Here is an 18,619-nt window from a genome sequence, read left to right on the forward strand (position 1 = left end):
AAAGTACCTGGAGAAATTAAAGGGAAAAAATAACATTAAATTGGAGAAACAGAATCCACATAAACACAAATGGGAAAGCATTAAAGGAGAAAACAAGTAATATGATTTAACTTGCAAATATATTTCCAGAATTATTAGTCCTTTGAAATTCTAATAGGAAGAACACATAGTACTATTTCAATATCCACTTCAAGCCAACACTTGCCAACATTTTACCTTTCTTCAGTTGCCTCATGCGGCATTCTAAGCTAGCACTGCTTCCCAAAGTCTAAGTGTAAACGACTGGAGGTACAGGAGATGATTTTTAATTTGTTCTCTTAATCTTCCTGATCACAAGAAGGAGAAAGTGTGTGTAGGTCCATATATCTTAAATAGCCTTCATAATATGTGCTTCTTACCCTGTTTCACAATACTCAGGCTGACCGTTGAACATCAGTGCTAGATAGAATCTAGTAACGTTTTATTTTCACAGAACTTACATTTATTTAACTATAGTTCAACTCTATTTAGAATAACAGATATAATTTTTTGGTAGTGATAATGGTTTTATTATAGAGATAATTGAGTTTTCTGTTAAATTTTTAAGTTAAAATGAGTCAATTAAAAATAATAAGAAAATAATATCCTAAGTAGCCAGAAATGACCAAATTCCCAAAGGCTGCATAGGAGTGATTATAGCCTGGGAAACACTGTCTTGAGGTAATCACACAAGTACATATAGCATTTTTACTCGAAATACAGATTCCCTTTAAAAGTAATACAAAGGGAGAACAGAAGTAGAACATACAAAATTACTAATTAAAGTCACTGTTGGAGTCTCCCCAGGCATGCATGCCCTGATTTTTTTTGGCTCTGAGAATATATAGGTCAATGTCTATGACCTATATATGGACAAAACCAATCTAAAATATGCCTAAAAAGCTGTATAAAACTGTACTTTAAAAAGTTTCTAAGTTGATAGTCCTCCCATGGTGCTTTTAAAAATAAAGAATTTTCAAAAATACCAGTAAATTAAGAGTTTGGAGCCAAACAACAGTATCACTAGGCACACATACATTTTAGAATTTCAACTGAATAAAGACAAAAGAACTGTTACACCTTCCTTCTCTAGGCGTGAAGAGAAAGCAGTAATTGGAGCAGTGTAATGGCAACCATGTTTCTCCCCATAAGTTGTGGACCTGTGACAACAGAACTGTTATCACATCCTTACCTCACAAAGTTTATGAAAATAACCTGAACGTAATTTAAAAATCAGATGACAACAACAAAAAGCAACGGGTGTCACAGATAAAAGAGCGGGAGCAGCTCTTAAGAATACGTAACTGTGGAGTGCTGGATGCTGCTCTTCAGTGGGGACGGCTACCTACCTGAAGTCCCGGTACAGAAACAGAGTGTTGCCTCCAAGAAGAAAGTATCTTTTGCTTCAGTACGGTAAGAAGCTGATGTAAAGCGACCTAAGCAATCAACAGTCTTCCAGTATCTTTTCTGCATATTAAAGATCTGCCATTCTAGTGTATGTTGACATTTAGCTTAAACAAAGTTACTTGAAACAGCCCATCCTCATTTGTTTCTAGAACAAACTAAAACCATGATTTTTTTTTATTAGATAGAGGTTTTTTACTAAGATGCTGTATCGTTCAAGAAAATAAAAGCATTTCTATAGAATGTCTGAAAATCTAAGGTGACTTTAATACCTAGCTCTAGAGAAGAGGATTTCTAATAATCATTCCATGAGAGATACAGACTCTCATCACCATCTCTACAATGTTTAGAGGGCACTTTTCACCCTTTAAATTTTTTGGCCCCTCTTCCCTGGCGTCCAACAGGGTTCGGGCAGGAACAGAAGCAGCTTCAGTCTGCTCCAGAGGCCCCTTCATCCTGGGAGGCTGACCTGTGTTCCTCCTCTACTACCACCCACTTCCAGTTCTTTCGGAGCTTGAAAGCCAGCATGCAGGCAGTTAGGAACGTCAACAGTGTGCCCTTAGGCCTCTGCAACAGGCTGGGAACAGTGCGGCGCTGCTGTGCCCAGCTCCTGAAGCTGGAACGGACGCTTCCTGTTCACTGCCTGTGTCTGAATGCAAACCATTCAGCAGAACCAAGCAGCTGCCTTTAAGAATATGGGTCAGAAATATCCAGTAGTCTAAAACTATAGCCCACGTGTTGGCATTTACACTTAAAAATAAGTAAAATTAACTGAAATGAAAAATTCCGTTCCATGGCCTTGCTAGGCACAGTTCAAGTGCTCAACAGCACTGTAGCTACTGTACTACATAGAGCAGATACAGGAAATTTTCATCATCAAAGAAGAATCGGGACAGGGCTGATCTAAAATACATTTGTTTGTTTGTTTGTCTTTAACTAAAAGAGTGAACACCTAAAGCTAGAGGCAATCATGATGGCAGCAGGCTTCAGGTAAGAAAGGAAATATGATTGGTTAGCATAAACCTAGTTGAAGTATAAAACAAATGGTACTTCTAGAAAAGTGAAAAAATATTTGACTTATGAGTAATGCTAATTCTTCACTTACTGAAATGATCATAATAGAAAGACTAAGCTATTACTAAAAATCCATAATGTGCAAAACCAAATAAAACAGGATAAAGTGAAAATAAAGACATAACCCTTACTCTGTACATTAACATTCCTAAGGAGACAAGACACAGGACAGAGGTTATTCTTTTTGTAAGCATGCTTTTTTAGAATATGTAGTGGGGGATGCCAGGATTTCAGCCTCAGCCTGATGAACAAGGCAGGTATCAAGCAACAAAAATCACTGTGCCTGGGGAAATGACCTTATGTCTCCTCATTATTTCAAAAGTAACTTTATGAAGTAGTAAGTATTGTAGGAAATCCTCAAAAAATTCATTCATGAAACAGTCATTGAGTGCCTACTATATGAAAATTCTGCATATACCCATTAGAGAAGCTCGCCTCAGAGCCCCTATATTCATATTGTTTCAGTTTAAGTGAATGTGAGTATATGTGCTACATATATAACAGTATTTAGTGGGAGGCTTACTTGGTTAAACGGGTGATATGTGAGGAGATGATTTTTAGATTGGGCAAAGGTATCTAGGTAGTAATGACATAGGAGGCTATTCTAGATTGTAGAGGACAGCACAGGAGAATCTCAGAAGGAAACCAAGAAGGCCTGTGTGGCTGAGCATTCAGTGAGGCATACTGAAGCTATGAGTTTAAGTTTGACTTTGACACTGAGGGTAATGGGATTAGTCACTATTTTGACTTTACTGAAGTATGTGGGAAGAATTATGTATCTTTTTTGTAACTTTTTTAATGGATTGGAAGAGGAGAGATGGAAGGTGGATAAACCATCTACAGCAGCTCAGGGTAGATTAATTCTGAGATAACTGAAGTTGCACCAGGGTTTGGACCACAGAGATGAAGTGGATGCTAGCTGCACTGACTAGAGGAGTTTAGAAATTAGTGTCTAGAAAAGAGAGAAGCCATTAAATATTTTTAAAACATTAAGCAATAATTAGAAAACTGGGTTTTAACATTAGAGCTACTATGTATGAGTAGTAACTTTATTTGTGATGTTTTAACTTTTGATTTAAAAAATCATAAAACAAATGCTTGTTATAGAAATTCAAACAATATCTAAGTAGAGTATATAAAATAAAAAGGAAGTCTTTGCTCTTCCCTACCCCCAATACCTCCTAACTCACTCCCAAGAGGGAACCACTATCATTAAAACTTTGTATTTGTTTAAGACCTTTTGATATTTTTGTACAATATGTATTATTAGTGTGACCTACTGGTCACAATGTGCTCTTTTTACCTAACGTTACATAGGGGACATGTTTTGAGTTTTCACCATGGCATGATCCTGAGGGACAGTCTTTAGACAAGTATTTGTCCCAGTAGAATTGCAGCAGTAGCAGCTAATAAACATAATCACTCAACTGACTTATGCTAATTAAAAAATATCATACTACAATTACCATCTGTAATATGCACTTGTTTTATTTTTTTAAGTATCATTTAATTAGCTCAAAAGAGTAGCTAATTTGAGGTTAGACACAGTGCTCCTCAGTTTATTGTCCCCATATGAATTTTCTTTAATATAATGTGACTTACGACACTTGCAAAGCTGCATTTATTTCCTTGAGTAGCTCGTTAGTCTTATTAAAATCTGCCCGCATGACATTTTTCTCTCTGAGGTGGTCTGCTGTCAAGACATCCAGCTCTTTCTCAAGCCTCTTGTTTAAATCTTGTTCATGCAACCTGTTTATTTTTAGTTAAGAAAATGTTATTCTGAAGTCATGTTTCAAAACTTTCTATATTCTACCAGATTTGAAATGGTTTTTGGTATAATATATAGAAAATCAATGGAAACAGCCTAAAGTAAGTTACTTACTTTAATCTTCTAGCTTGTTAAAGTTGTCTCCTTTAATGCTTTTTAAAATAACATTTTTAAAAGATTTTAATTTTGTACAATTTCCAAAGTGGATGAATGCATATACATCATTCAAAATATAACATTTCATCTACGCTCTAGATTGTAACAGTCAACAGAGTCAAAAGTGGTCTTTGGTATCTTACTAGAAGACAGTCTATTCATAAAAATAGGCATGTATTGCTAAATACCATCCCAATAGTCTTTCAGATAACCCTGCAAATTCCTTCTGATGTAATTAATGGCATACCTCATCTGCTGGTTAGAGTCACTTCGTATCCTGAGAATTTCTTTCCCTTTAAATTCCAGCTCTTTGGTCAGGGCACTTATATTTTCATGAAGGTGCTGTACCTCTGTATCCAAGTCAGAGATATGATGCTCTCGGTGCCTTAATTCCTCCTGGAGATCTGTTATTCTGCACATGTGCTCCTTACTCTGCAAAATACAAACAATTCTTAAAAGTTTTCTACATATTTGCTTTCTGTGTTTATCGGAGGGCAAGAAAATGGCACACAGGAATGTCAAATGTAACAAATCTGACATTATTTCAAAAGCAAACTGCTGAAATGAGAAAACCTCAAGGCCTTTTCTCTTTCCATATATATGAAGTGTTTATATGGATACAGCTTCAATAATGTCAGAGCTACAAGGAACTCAAAAGACCATAAAAACACATCTCCCTCATTTTACAGATGAGCAAACTAAGACACAAGAGATGATGTCCGAGGATGATGTATAATCAATGGCAGAACTGAGATTAGAACACAGGGCTCTCAGATACTCAACAAATTACATGGTCTGTGATAAAAATGCTGGTACCACTGTCTTTCAATCTAAAAAGGACCCACATCTATGGAGGTCATCCCAATACATACACACACGCGCACACACACACACCCATGGCTTAGAAAACAGACTATGTCTGCTTAGTGCTGGTCTAGCAGTTATACTGTCTGAAAGATAAAATTTCCTCCAATTTTCTTAAAAGTCACTGTTTTCTACAAGTTCTGCAGACCTAGACATTGTCAATTTCAGTGTCAGCTTACTTGAAGAGAATATAACTTCTGTCCATGATTATAAGGTAGCTCATTTATTTATTTATTATTATTATTACTGTTTTTTAATCCTCACCTGAGGATATTTTTTCCACTGCTCTTCAGAGAGAGTGGAAGGGAGAGAGAGGGGAGGGAAAAGAGAGAGAGAGAGAGAGAGAGAGAAATATTGATATGAGAGAGACACATCGATTGGTTGCCTCCTGCACAGCCCAGACCAGGGCTGAGGCTCAAGCCTGCAACCGAGGTACGTGCCCTTGGTCGGAATCAAACCCAGGACCCTTCAGTCCAAGGGCTGACGCTCTAACCACTGAGCAAACTGCCTAGGGCAAAGGTAGCTCATTTAAAACTTCCTAGTAATGAAGAGAAAATTTGGACTGACCATTTAATATGACTGAAGACTAACAAAGTAAAAGTCGTAAGTCTAACAAACCAATCATTGTCTTCACTGTAAATGTTTATGTCTAAAAATTCCATCCATCTAGATATACATACATTCAAAATCACAACTTATTAAAGGAAGTATACTTGGCCAGAGTTTAAAAAGTATAAACAGTAGCTGTGCTAGAGTGATATGGAAATATAAGTTATCCTTTTTCTTCTTCAGGACCTGCTACTTCTATAGCTGTGTTATCCAATATGGCTGTTTAAATTCAAGTTTAACTTAATTTAAATAAAATTGAAAATTCAGGTCCTCAGTCACACTAGACATGTTTGGCCTATATAGCTAGTGACTACCATAGTATACGACAGAGATGTAGAACATCGTGAAGGTTCTACTGGACAGTACTATTTTATAGCACTCTGTCTTCACGCTTTGTGCTATTTGTATTTGGTTGTTCATTTTCTCAAGGTGCAAGTAAAATTCAAAATAGTCAATTAAAAGGTCAAAAATAAAATGTAAATTTCTGACCAACATATTAGTCAAGTTACCTATTTACCTTTAAAAATAAAGCTCTTTAATATAGATAGTAAATAATAACTAGTGAAAATACTATTTATTATAAAATACTTTTCAGAAAATTGTGGAATAATCGGAGCAGAATGTTTTTCTCTACCTGTCTTCTGCTGATGTCTATGCTTCTCTCTAATTCCATTTTAGCAGCTGCCAATTCTTGCTGATGATTATGCCGTAACAAATCAATAGCAGCTGCATGTTGATGGTTTAGTTCTGAGCGTAAAGAAGCTGGAATCCAAGGATAAAAAGAGGTTTAGCATATTTAAAAAATATTATAGATACATAGATAAAAATTCAAAGTGTCACAGAATATTTTTAAAATCAGGACACTTGTATATATATTCCCATTAAAATATCATAAAAATGTGTATGTCTCTTAAAATATTACAGACTATCATAGAATATTATGAATTTTGAGGACATCTAACTTTCATAATAATTTCCAACTGCTTAAATGGATCAAGATATTTCTATATATGCTTTCAGTTTGCAATTCAGGTGCTAATGAAATGAAATTTTTTTAACTCTTCTCATACACTATTAGACTAATAATATTTTAGAGTTGAATGATACATAACACATATTTAGGAGGCAACTTCCCACCCAGGTAAGAATTCTCCCACAACATCCCTAACAGATGTTAACCACACTAGCTGGTAGATGCTTTTAGCGATTTGAAAGTCATCATTTTCATTTGAATTTGAGATTGATTATTTCATACAATCCACATTTATTAAATGTCAGGTACTATACTAAAGGAAAAGAAAATATGACCCTGTCCTTATAACTGCCCAGGCTAGAAGGAAAAGCATCTTGCCAGGAAATTAAGAGAAATATCAGAGATGAATATTATAACAGGACTGGCAAAGGAGATTAAAGAGCAGAGATCAGTACCTATCATGGAAACCAAGGGGTAAAAAGATTCAAGAAAGTCAAAGGGGTCAAATGGTGCAGAGGAGGGCAAACAAGATGAGAGCTAGTGAGAATACTTTGGATTTGGAATTTCAAAGTACAATAGTGACCTCAGGAAGAGTAATTTCAATGGAATAATGGGGGTGAAATGGCCTTGCTTTTGAGGCCTAAAATATTCACAACACTTTGCTCTTCTTTGTTGTGAGTTTCTACTTGGAAAGAGTGTGCCACTGAAGTGTGACAACATACATTAAAAATATTAGGAGAATTTGGATAAAAAAAGCAAATGGGGAGTGGGGAGAGATTAAGAATTTATATGCATATGTGCATAACCCATGGACACAGACAATAGTGTGGGGAAGGCCTGGGGGGGGCAAGAAGCGGGTGCTGGGAGGAGGGGGTGGGGAAAAAGGGGCATCTGTAATACTTTCAACAATAAAGATAAATTTAAAAAAACTATACAAATAAATGGAAGGAAAATGAGATGGCAGGACTAAGAAGTTATTGACTGACACTAAAAACAAACAAGAAACCCTTTAATATATATTTTATTTATATCTGGTTTTTCTTCAAAACACATCTCCTTATAAAAAGGGTAGTGATTTGAACACCTGAAAGATAAAAATCCCATTAAAAAATAACTAAACAAAAAGATCTAAACATGACTTTTCTCATTACAAACAAACAAACAAAAAAACCAGAAGTAGAACAAACCAATATGACTATCTAGTCTAAGGACCTGGCCCCATGCCTCTCTCTCCCTTTCGTCACTGGACAGTTGGAAGCCTGAATGTCCTGACTCCATTCGGTTGGTTAGTGACAGATGGAAGCACCAGTAAGTGCGGCTTCAGCAGCCAGCATACAGAGAAAGCGCATTCTACCCATTCCATTCCACCATGCTTGACTCATCTGGTAGCTTCAAATTAAATATGCAAAACACTTAGATATTCATTGTGATATTTCAAATCTTAAAAATAAAACTTTGTGGTTTCATGTTAAATTTTAAAGTAGAAGAATATGCAAATAAAAATGGCAAGATTATAATCCATTCAAAATACCAAGCATAGCCTTTCCTTCATCTTCTAATTCAAACCGAAGAGTCTGAAGTTCCTGTTCCATTTCTATCCGGAAGCCTTCCATTGACTCTCTGTGTGCATCTTTTAATGATTGAAGCTCTGCAGAATGTTTTTGTTGTAAATGATTTTCAAGAGCCTAGGATAGGAGAAACATATTCAAACTGTTATGTTAGAATACAGGAAGGAAAATGCAAATAAGAATAAAATAATTACTAAAATTCAGTTCTCATTTAACAAAAAACAAGGCATTTTAATTCATTTACAAGAAAATTAAATATAAGATAATCACCATTAGGACATAAATTAGTAGAGTCACTTAGAACAATATACTAATCATCATAAAACCAGTTTGACTCAACATATGGTGTTTGAATTGGAATATGGACTCTTGGCCTAAAGCAGTTTTCAATAACGCCATTTTCTAAAGCTGCTAACAGGTGTGAACCACCTGAAATTAATGAATAATTCTTCTGTGTGCACAGACTTAAGACTTAGGGAAGATGGGAGGAGGGCATTAATAGGAAAAGATCTTATCAGGAAAGAGGAGATGGGGGTGCTTAGAACTTCAACCGTATCAAGTACTTTGTAGCTACTTTCTGCAGTCATTCTTTTTTACTCCATTTGTGATCAGAACCAAAAGCTCTGAGAGGAGGAAAAAGTAAACTAAAGCCTTTTGTGTGATTAGTTTTAAAAGCCTAGCCAGAGAGAACAGGATGCATGTGGCTAAGACTAAGAAGATGTATGGCCACAGGAGGAAAAACAACTCAGGTACTTCAAGTTTAGAGACTGACTGCTGTAACCCGGAACACGAAAGCTTTCTGAGAAAGGTACCATGTTGTAACTAGGGCAGCGTTTCTTTCATCATTATTCTAAAATGCTGTTTTTAAAAATTAGTATTTGGCTACTTAAGTTCACTGCTTTAAAAGTGTTTTATTTCTGAAAAATAAAGCATACACTTCTTTGAATAAAGGTAAAACACAGGACTTTTAGTTTAGACATTACTTAGGTAGTTTGGCTACCTAATGACAGACATTACAACTGCAGATTCTGATTTCTTTTAAAAAACAATCAGTTTCAAAAAGCCTGAATGTGTAAAATTAAAGTACTGACATGAGAACTTATGTGTTATTCCAATTCACAAATGGTATACAATGAATCAATTACTTAGCAATGCAATCAGGCCTAACTTTTAAAGAGAGGAAATTCCTTGACCAAAGCAAGAGACTTCAACTGACTGTACTGGCAAGTTAACTGTTTTTAAAAGGATGGAACTTTCTTGTTTTAATTTCTTTATAACATACCACTTCTTAAAATAGTGCCTGCTCCCACATAAAGAATTAAGAAATAACTTATATCTGTAATGGCTGTAGATATTGAAAATTATTGCTAGTGAAACTGTATTTTTCTATCAGTCTTTATCTTAATTACCACAAGGTCCTTAGAAGAAATTGGAAAATACAGTGTTAAGAAATAAACTATATCAAAATTAATCACACCAAGGCTATGTCAAACTAACTAAGAACTAAGTAATGGATATTGGGAGATTCTGGCACATATGATTAACCTAATAATACATCTATTTGATTTCAATCTTTTCTGAGTGATCTGTTTGTATCGCCGCTTTTCACATAGCCTTTGGGGCTGTATACAGGGGATTGCACTATTTTAAAATGTCTATAATTTCATTGTGAGTTTTGTACACTTTTCAGAAAGTGTAAGAAAAAAATCTGGTTTGAAGAATATATAAATTCTTTGGGTACATGCCTCTTGTAGATCCAGCCTGAAAGAGAAAAATTAAAAATTTGATGCAAGAATATTGTACTTTTGAGAGAGTATAAAGTGATTAGAGTGGGCAGAGCTCAGTAGGACCATGCTAAATTTATTTAATCACCGTTAACTATATGACAGAACAGATGCACTATTAGTCTCATCACACACTTGGCAATATAATGGAAAACAGATATACAATGTTGGCCCTAGTCTAACTTGTCTGCGATAGTGTGTAGCTGTGACCCCTACAGGAAGTCACATACTGGAAGAGACACTGAAATAAAGCCATATGCAATTTCTGGGAGCTGAAGATTTCTTAGGAATCTGAAGGCTCATCAATCACAATGAGGCTGCTGGGCTCCACTGGAATGTTTGTCGCATTAAACTTACCCTTTGTTCCTTTTCCTTTTCTTCTTCCATAGTCTGAAATGCAAGGACATGCGCTTCTTTTAGAGACTTATGTCTCTGCTGATGTTGTTCCTCTAAGTCTTCAAGCTCCTGTGTAAGTCGTTGTCGTTCTTGTGTGAACTGGGCTTGCAGTTGCTGCAAAGAAGTCTGAGACTGGGAGAGCTGCAGCTCCAGGTTCTGTTTCAGCAACGAGATCTAGGCCACAGAAGGGGACACGGGAAGAATCACCGCGGCAAGTTTCACACACTGCCGGCCTCAGGGGAAGGCATTTCAATGATACTCACCATAGTAAAATCACTGCCTTAAAATAGGAAATATCTACTTAAAATGTTCACAACATATCATAGGTATCTAATCTTTAGGTATTTCTACTTCCGATTCTATTTTTAGTGGTGTTAAGTTTGTAGACTAAAACCAGACTGTTTTAGTGGTATTAAGTTTGTAGATTCTAAAGAACACTGCAGCCCCCATTTAGAAATACAATGAACACCTATGTCGTACTGCAATACATATTCACAATATGAAATAAAAACAAAATACAACTAATGTATTTAGTAGATTATAGTCACTTCAAAGAGATAACATGAAAAGTTAAACTGCTTATTTGTGAGGCAGTAATGTTGAGTAGTTAGGATTGTGGGCTCCGAGTTAAAATCCTAGCTTTGCACTTGCTAGTATCAACACCTCATGGGGCTGTGTGAGAACGAAGTGTGTTAGTTACCATGCAGAGTTCACTTAGAACAGCCCCTGGAATGCAGTAAGTGCTCAACAAACGTTAGCTAAGATTATCTGAGGATTAAAAAGCTACTCTTTGAAAGACCATCAGTTCCTAATTTAGAATCCTTGTGTTAAAAAGATTTTTTTTTTGAGTTTTGATTTAATTCAAAGGACTTGCAAACCTTCAAGTTTTTTAAAAATCATAAGCATCCCACAATCCTCTAGTTATATCCTTATAATAATAACAGGTGCCTTTACTTCACTATAGAAAACTGCTTTGTCACTCCTTTTGAAAACAGGTATCACCCTTAATGTCTGTATTATTTCTGGATGTCATAAATTACTTAAATCTAAGTCCTTTTTTAAAGAATAAAAACACAAAATATGTGTATAAGTATATATGTATCTATATGATTGATGAAAACATTTTGATCTGTTTCTCTCCCCCTATATAGGAGACTATAACTTGAAACTAGGTAGCCATAGTCTAAAAGAAGTCTGAATTTAAGGGGAACTCAGGGAACCGAAATAAAAAGTTGTTAAATGTGTTCCAAAAGTAACTTAAGACACTTTATGTGTTCACATACAAGTAAAAAATTTCTGTGGCCAAGAAAGCCAATGGAAAGAGGAAGCTTTAAAGTGAGTTTTTGTAAGTGGGAAAAGACTTTCATTTCAGTGAGGGAAGGCAAATATGGACTGCCTCACGTCTCACAGAGGAAGGTACTGGGAAAGGAAGAGAACGGGTAGGGAAGCACTAGAGATGCAAAATAAGAGAGGAGGAACTGGAAGGCAGAAAGGACCAGAGGCAAGCCGCAGTAAAAGATCAAAGGCTACAGTGACTTTGGGTGGATGACTAGACATCTGGAAGGGTTTGGGGCAAAGCCGTAAATCAGGATTAGCTGTAAAGGTTAGCACAGGCCTTCATGGAGACAGTCAAGCACTGGTGAGACATGATAGCGCTGACACAGGTGTTCAGTCTGTTCTAATGTACTTCCAAAGGAGTGACTCTGCTTACTGAGAGTGACATGAATTCTCCTTAACGATTTCTACACAAACCTAAGGTTTCAGAGGGTATTTCATGTGATCAGAGAAAAGTGGAACTGCAACACTGCCTCCGCACAATGCCACCCCGACACCTCTAAATGGCAGGAGCACCCATGATTCACAGACTGAAATAAACCCGGCAAGTGTGAAAACTGCAGGTCACAGCAACAGCTCAGACCATAATTAGGAAGGCCAGGACAAATTATACTCTGTGACTTCTCACCATTTTATGCAAAGAAAATCAGGATGAAGTAAGTATTAAGGACAACCCAGAAAGAAAAATAAATCATAAAAGGGTAAAAGGCAACAAAAATGTGTGTTTGTGAACATTGATATTGTAACCAGTAGAGTCATTTTCTCCCCAGCTAGCTGGCTCTTGAAACAGAGAAGGAACCAACTCACTCTCCCCCAAAATCAACTCTAACCCCAGACGTGGTACGCGGACTCATGCGCCTGCCACGTGACAACTCGGGAGACTATGTGTAGGGGTGTTAGGGAATGACTATGTTACACGCACAAAAATGACTGACAGTCAGAGCTACTACTTGGTCCCTGGCCAAGCAGGGACTAAAACCCACCCAGTGAACAAACTGCTCCCCACACGTCTGCCCTGGTATGCCTGTGTCCACCCAAGGAGAAGGGGCATGTTTCTAATGTGCACACAGGCACCGTATGGGCTAGCAGGGGCCCTGGACTGTGCCCTCCAATTAAGTGTGCATGTAGGTTAGTAAGAAACTAATCAGTTCGCAGCAGTGTATCTTACATTCAACAATACCTACTTCAAAAGTTCGCTGCATCAAAAAGAGATCTGTTAATTTTGACTACAATTTGACTCACAGTTGAACTATTTAAGGATGAAACTTATGAAGAAATATAACACTGAAAATGAAAGAAGTACCATAGTAATATGAGTTATAAAATCTAGCACTCTTTCAAACCTCACTAGCTTAAATAAAATATATTTAAATATTTTACATGATAATATACTTTACCTTGAAAGGACTCCAAAGCAATATTTTTCATTTTAGGATATATGATTTATCTTTATCTATACTCAAGAAAATATAAAGTACGTACAAAAAGACATTAACATGCAATTTAGTCTTTAAATATACTCAGTTTAGCTATTTTATATTAACTTTGAAAGCACACTAAAGTAATATTAAGGCTATCTAAAATCTTTTGATTCATGCTCAAGACAGTAACATGAATTATATGCAGAAAGCTTTTGTCATGCAATACAGCATCAAAACTTATTTTGTTTTTATAAATGTATTAATCGAACTGCATTGACAGCCTTTATTTAGCATGAAAATGACATGAACTTTAAAAGACAAATAATGAGCAAAGGAATGTAAAAAAAATAATGTTTAACAGCTGAGTATAGTGTACTTTATGGAAATATATATTAATATAAAACTTCATTAATTCAAAATAAAATAAAACAAAGGTAGATTTTACATTCAATAGTTTGGGCAATCTTGATCAATAGGATTATGACAGAATTATAGAGAGACATTTGTTGAATGAATGAGAAACAGTAGTTGCTTCAAATTACATGTTTAAATTATAAAGTTTATGGTATTAGTCTTTATACATTGTTATCATTTTAAATTTTAATGCTTTTAATTTTGTTGATTTTAAATAAACCAAAAATAATCCTTATTTCAGAAAAAATTTTAATCCTCACTTTAAAAATTCTTACCACAGCAGTTTAGATGTGAATTACACAACATACTGACTGATTGATAGGTATCAGATACTTTATTTTAATGTACTTACTGATCAATAGGTACCAGATACTTTATTTTAAACAATTTTAAAGGCCAAATTGCACTGATAGTAAGTACCACAGTTTGATTTCTACCACTTAAAAATACTGTTGTTTTTTGAAAATAAAGTGTTGTAAAAATGTCAAAAAAGACAGAAATTAAAATAAAAAACATATGGATACATTTTTCTGAAGAAAGGAAAGCTTTACCTATTTCCTACAGAGCAGTTTCACGAGGATTCTGTGCCTCAACAACGGGCCCCAGTGTAACATTTGTGTGTAAGACAGAGCTACTGTTCTGTCAGATCATGACAGATGTCCTCGCTACATATGGTGAACACTGTCCAGCCACTTACAAATGATGTACTAAAAATAGCAAAAGAAAACAAAACAGGCAATTCTATCAAGAGAGATAAGTCATTCTAAAGACTTCCTTCATAATGGAAACTGAAATGTCAAATCTGAAGTACAGGATATGACTGGATATCGACATGCCACTAATTACCTACAGCCTTTGGTTGCCGATGCACTGTTGGTGTTTTTTGTACCCCCCCCCCCCAAATATGTCTTGTTACAGAAATGAAAGAATATAGGAAATACAAATGTTTTGTCCTCAAAACAAAGCATTTCATGAGACAGTAAATGTAATCTGTGGTTCTCAAATCTGTCGGTGTATCAGAATTATCTCTGTAGATTTTAATAAATATACTTGCCCAGGCCCTGACCCCTTGATATTCTGATTTAGTGGGTCTAGAATTGGGCCCAGGCCACCTAACAATTACCAAAGTAGTAAGTGTTCATTGTGAAAAACATTTTAAAAACATAGAAGTTACAAAATAAAAGGGAACATCTCTTTCATTCCCTTTCCTTGCCAAATCCCAATCCCTAAGGGTAACCCGTCTTAACACTTTGGTACCTCCCCAGAAATAATGACTTACTTCTCTTGATAGTACTGCCTGTTTTGTTTTCTTTTGCTACTTTTACTACATCATTTGTAAGTGGCTGGACAATATTCACTAAATGTAGTGAGGACATCTGTCATGATCTGACAAAACAGTGGCTCTGTCTCATACACAAAAGTTACACTGAGGCCCCAGGGCACAAGTCAAGAGAGCAGTAAGTGCTTACCATCTAAAGTAGCTGAAACAGACCCACAGGGCTGCTGGTTGGGAAAGACATTCCCTATGCATTGCACAGAGGGATAAACACCGCTTTAAAACCAAGAGACGTCCTGACCTGCAGGGGCTGATATGTGATGGAATGGCTTTTCGCACACCCAACTCTCTGTAGCTTCCTCCAAAATGAGTATACCCATGGGTTTACTTAACGGATGGTTAATGATTTTTCCACTGGGAGGCCAGTGAGTTTGTGTTTTTATAGGTTTATTTTCCCCTTCACAGTGGTCTTTATAAAGTACACATATCCATGATAATTAGGTATATCCCATTCTTTCAGTGACTACACAGACTTCCTGCTGGAGGCACTATTTCTTGCATCCCCAACAGCCAACCTCCCCCTTTCCTTTCTTCTCAGCAGAACTCTTCCTGAGTTTGTTCAGGGATTGAATGGAAATCCCTATCTTAAAGAACGTAAGAAAGTCACATAAATCTAATTATAAGGACATGTCACCCTCTTTTCGTTAATAAGCTAAAGGAAGTGTGTGGGGAATTTGGGGGAAAGATTTTATTTCCTGATAAGTTAAAAAGCACCTAAGGGAGAGCCTGTTGCATTAGCACAGCTGTTTAAGACCATGATAACTGCAGCCATGTTGCAACTTTGACATGACAAACTTAAGGTCAAAAAGTTAACATGTCGGCACAGCAGAAGGACAGAAAATATCTGAGTTCTTAATTAAATTATCTTGACAGCTTAAGCCACTGTTAACTGGGTGTTCTGCTGTTTGTAGCCAAATGCATCCTAACAGACATAATTCCAGAATATAATCCACAATAAATTACTATAATCCTTCCTGATGGAAATTTGGATCATCTCACATAGTTTTGATGTTACAAATATTGCACATACAGAAAATTCCCCCCAAACAAAAAAAAAAGAATGGTCAGAACATGCACACACATGAGTCTATTGCAAGGCTGCACATCTCTCTCTTTAAGTTTCACAGATGGCCTTCATGCACAGTCACAGTTGAGAACCGTTGCTCTGGAAGTCACAAAACTAAAGATTTTGGCTGCTGCTTTTATGACAATCTTAAGGCAATGTCTAGGGAAGTCTTTGAAATACTGGCCTTCTACTTATCCTCTGCTCTCAGTTCATTTTATGAGGTCAAGAAAGAAAACAAAATAAAATTTTATTTTCCTCAAGTAATACTACCTATGGCCTTCTCTACTGCAGCTTTTATATCAATAAATGGTTATCTGTGTATTTTTTGAGGAAGGCTGTATATAAATCATGGTTTTTGAAAAATGATTTGTTTTTGTAGGGCAGGGTTTTTGTGTGAGGATTCACTCAATTTTGTGACAAAAAAAATTTTTAAGAGAAAAATTTTGAAAAAATAGGATGTGTAAATATAATTTTTTTTTCAGTGAAATAAGTATGGAATTGTGGGATTTTGAGCTAGAATACTTAACACTTTTGACAAGAAAGGTAAAAAATTATTAGAAAGTCTAAACCATATGATATTAATATTTAGTTCAATACTCTCAAATATATAAAGCAATATTAAAAACTGCTAACATAGGCTTAGTAGATGACAGTAAGGATAATTTATTACTATGTAACAACGTACATGAATGCTCATGTAAAATGTTTGAAAAGTGCCTATTTTAATTCTCTCATAGTTTTCTCTTTCTAAACCACTAATTTGCTAGTTTTGAAGAGTCTAGCTAAGAAAAGTAAATTTAAGCTTGTGAAATTATGACCATTCTAAAGAAATTCTGAATTGTTCATAATTTTTTGGTATTTTCTAAGAAGACATATAAAATGAGTCTGTCAATTAAGAGCCTCTAAATAATGCCTACTTGATGTCCCTAAGATATTTCTGCAATATGTTCCCATTTGTCCTCTCATTCTTAGTTGAAAAAAATTAGAAAGCTTTCATAAGGAACAGAAGTATCAATAATCACATGTGCTTTAGAACCAGATGGTATACAATGGAAAGTTTTTGCATGGAAGGCTGGGTCAAGACAACATGTGGAGGGGGTGGGTATCATATTTTGTTTGAATAATGACAGAGTGAAGAGTTGATCCTCAATGACTATGATGTTACAAAGGAGAATTAATTAATGGAGATTTCATTGTGTTACGAACACCTTTTACTTTTTCTGTAGATGAATCAAGGCATTCCCATTCTAGTTACTAACAGATTTAACTTCATTAAGATAGTTTTTATTTTAATGAACACCGTTCCATTTATAACTGTTAAGGAAAAAGGGACTGTTGTTACAAGTGTTCTAAAGTACAAGTCAATTAATTTTGGCAATAATTATATCTTATTTAGGTTCTTATTTCTATGTCAATTAGCACATTTGTCAAAAAAGAATATTAATCCTTTTGGGTTATGCTAAAATTCTTACTAGGTTCTATATGACTGTTAAAAAGAACTTCTAAATGTATCTTTACTTCACCAATATTGAGATAAATATCTGTGTTGGTTATTTTTAAATATATTAAGGAAAATGATGTTAAATGTATTTGTGTATTTCTAATTATTTTTTAATGCAGAAAGCAAAGTTGAATATGAAAGACAGGTAAAATTTTTATTTTCTTGCATAGTAGAAAGAAATTAGGGAGATATGAGGAAATAGTTCCACTCTAGAAGTATCAAAATTTCACAGGATATCTCGAGACTCAAAGCTTTGGTTCCTCTAGGACAGGAACTGGGGAACGATTGCCTGTTTTTGTAAATTAAGTTTTATTGGGACACACCCACATGGACTCATTTACATATGTCTGTCTTTGGCTGTTTTCGCCCTACAGCATCAGAGTCCAGCAGCTGCTACATAAACCGCATGGCCCTCAATGCCCAAGGTGTTTACTAGCTGGCCCCTTTCAGGAAAAGTTTGCTCAACTCTGCCCTTGAATAGCAAGAAAAATATTCAGTAATGTTTAACTTTCTTTTCTTATTTTAAAGAACAAGTTGGGCAATGATTTGATGTTAAAATAAATCTCATTTTTTCTTTTCATATATAAAGAAAAAAATGTTAAATCAGTGTTTAAATAGAACATTGTTTTGAACCTAAATTTCTGTATGCTTGAGTGTACAAAGGCAAAAAACAATAGCTTTGCTAATTCTTAGGAAACGGTTTTACTCCACTCTAAATTTTTTAATAATTATAACATTAAAATGTAAGACATATTCTGAACCTTAACAACTATCTAAACCTTTTAAATAAAGAATAGCCCTGCTGGTGTGGCTCAGCTAGTTGAGCATGGTCCCGAACACTGAAAGGCTGCCAGTTTAATTCCCAGTCAGGGCTCTGGCTTTGGGTTGCATTCCCTGGCTGGGGTGCCTGCAGGAGACAACTGATCAGTGTT

At 35.6% G+C, this 18,619-nt stretch overlaps 1 protein-coding gene across 8 annotated transcripts in view; it reads right to left on the reverse strand.

Annotated features, from left to right (window-relative positions):
• Positions 1-18,619, reverse strand: part of FAM184A (family with sequence similarity 184 member A) — a 76,470-nt gene that overhangs the window by 9,147 nt on the left and 48,704 nt on the right. For 5 of the 8 annotated variants that reach the window (XM_081139710.1, XM_081139717.1, XM_081139714.1 and 2 more), the window contains exons 10-14: positions 10,576-10,788; positions 8,398-8,551; positions 6,528-6,655; positions 4,668-4,852; positions 4,099-4,245 (exon numbers count right to left, since the gene is read on the reverse strand). In XM_081139710.1, the coding sequence (XP_080995836.1) occupies positions 4,099-4,245; positions 4,668-4,852; positions 6,528-6,655; positions 8,398-8,551; positions 10,576-10,788 (827 nt within the window). The remainder of the gene's footprint in view (positions 1-4,098; positions 4,246-4,667; positions 4,853-6,527; positions 6,656-8,397; positions 8,552-10,575; positions 10,789-18,619) is intronic. The other 3 variants (XM_081139713.1, XM_081139716.1, XM_081139711.1) reach the window with 1 other exon arrangement.

This window comes from Miniopterus schreibersii, assembly GCF_964146895.1.
Source record: "Miniopterus schreibersii genome assembly, chromosome: 6".
Classification (NCBI taxonomy): domain Eukaryota; kingdom Metazoa; phylum Chordata; class Mammalia; order Chiroptera; family Miniopteridae; genus Miniopterus; species Miniopterus schreibersii.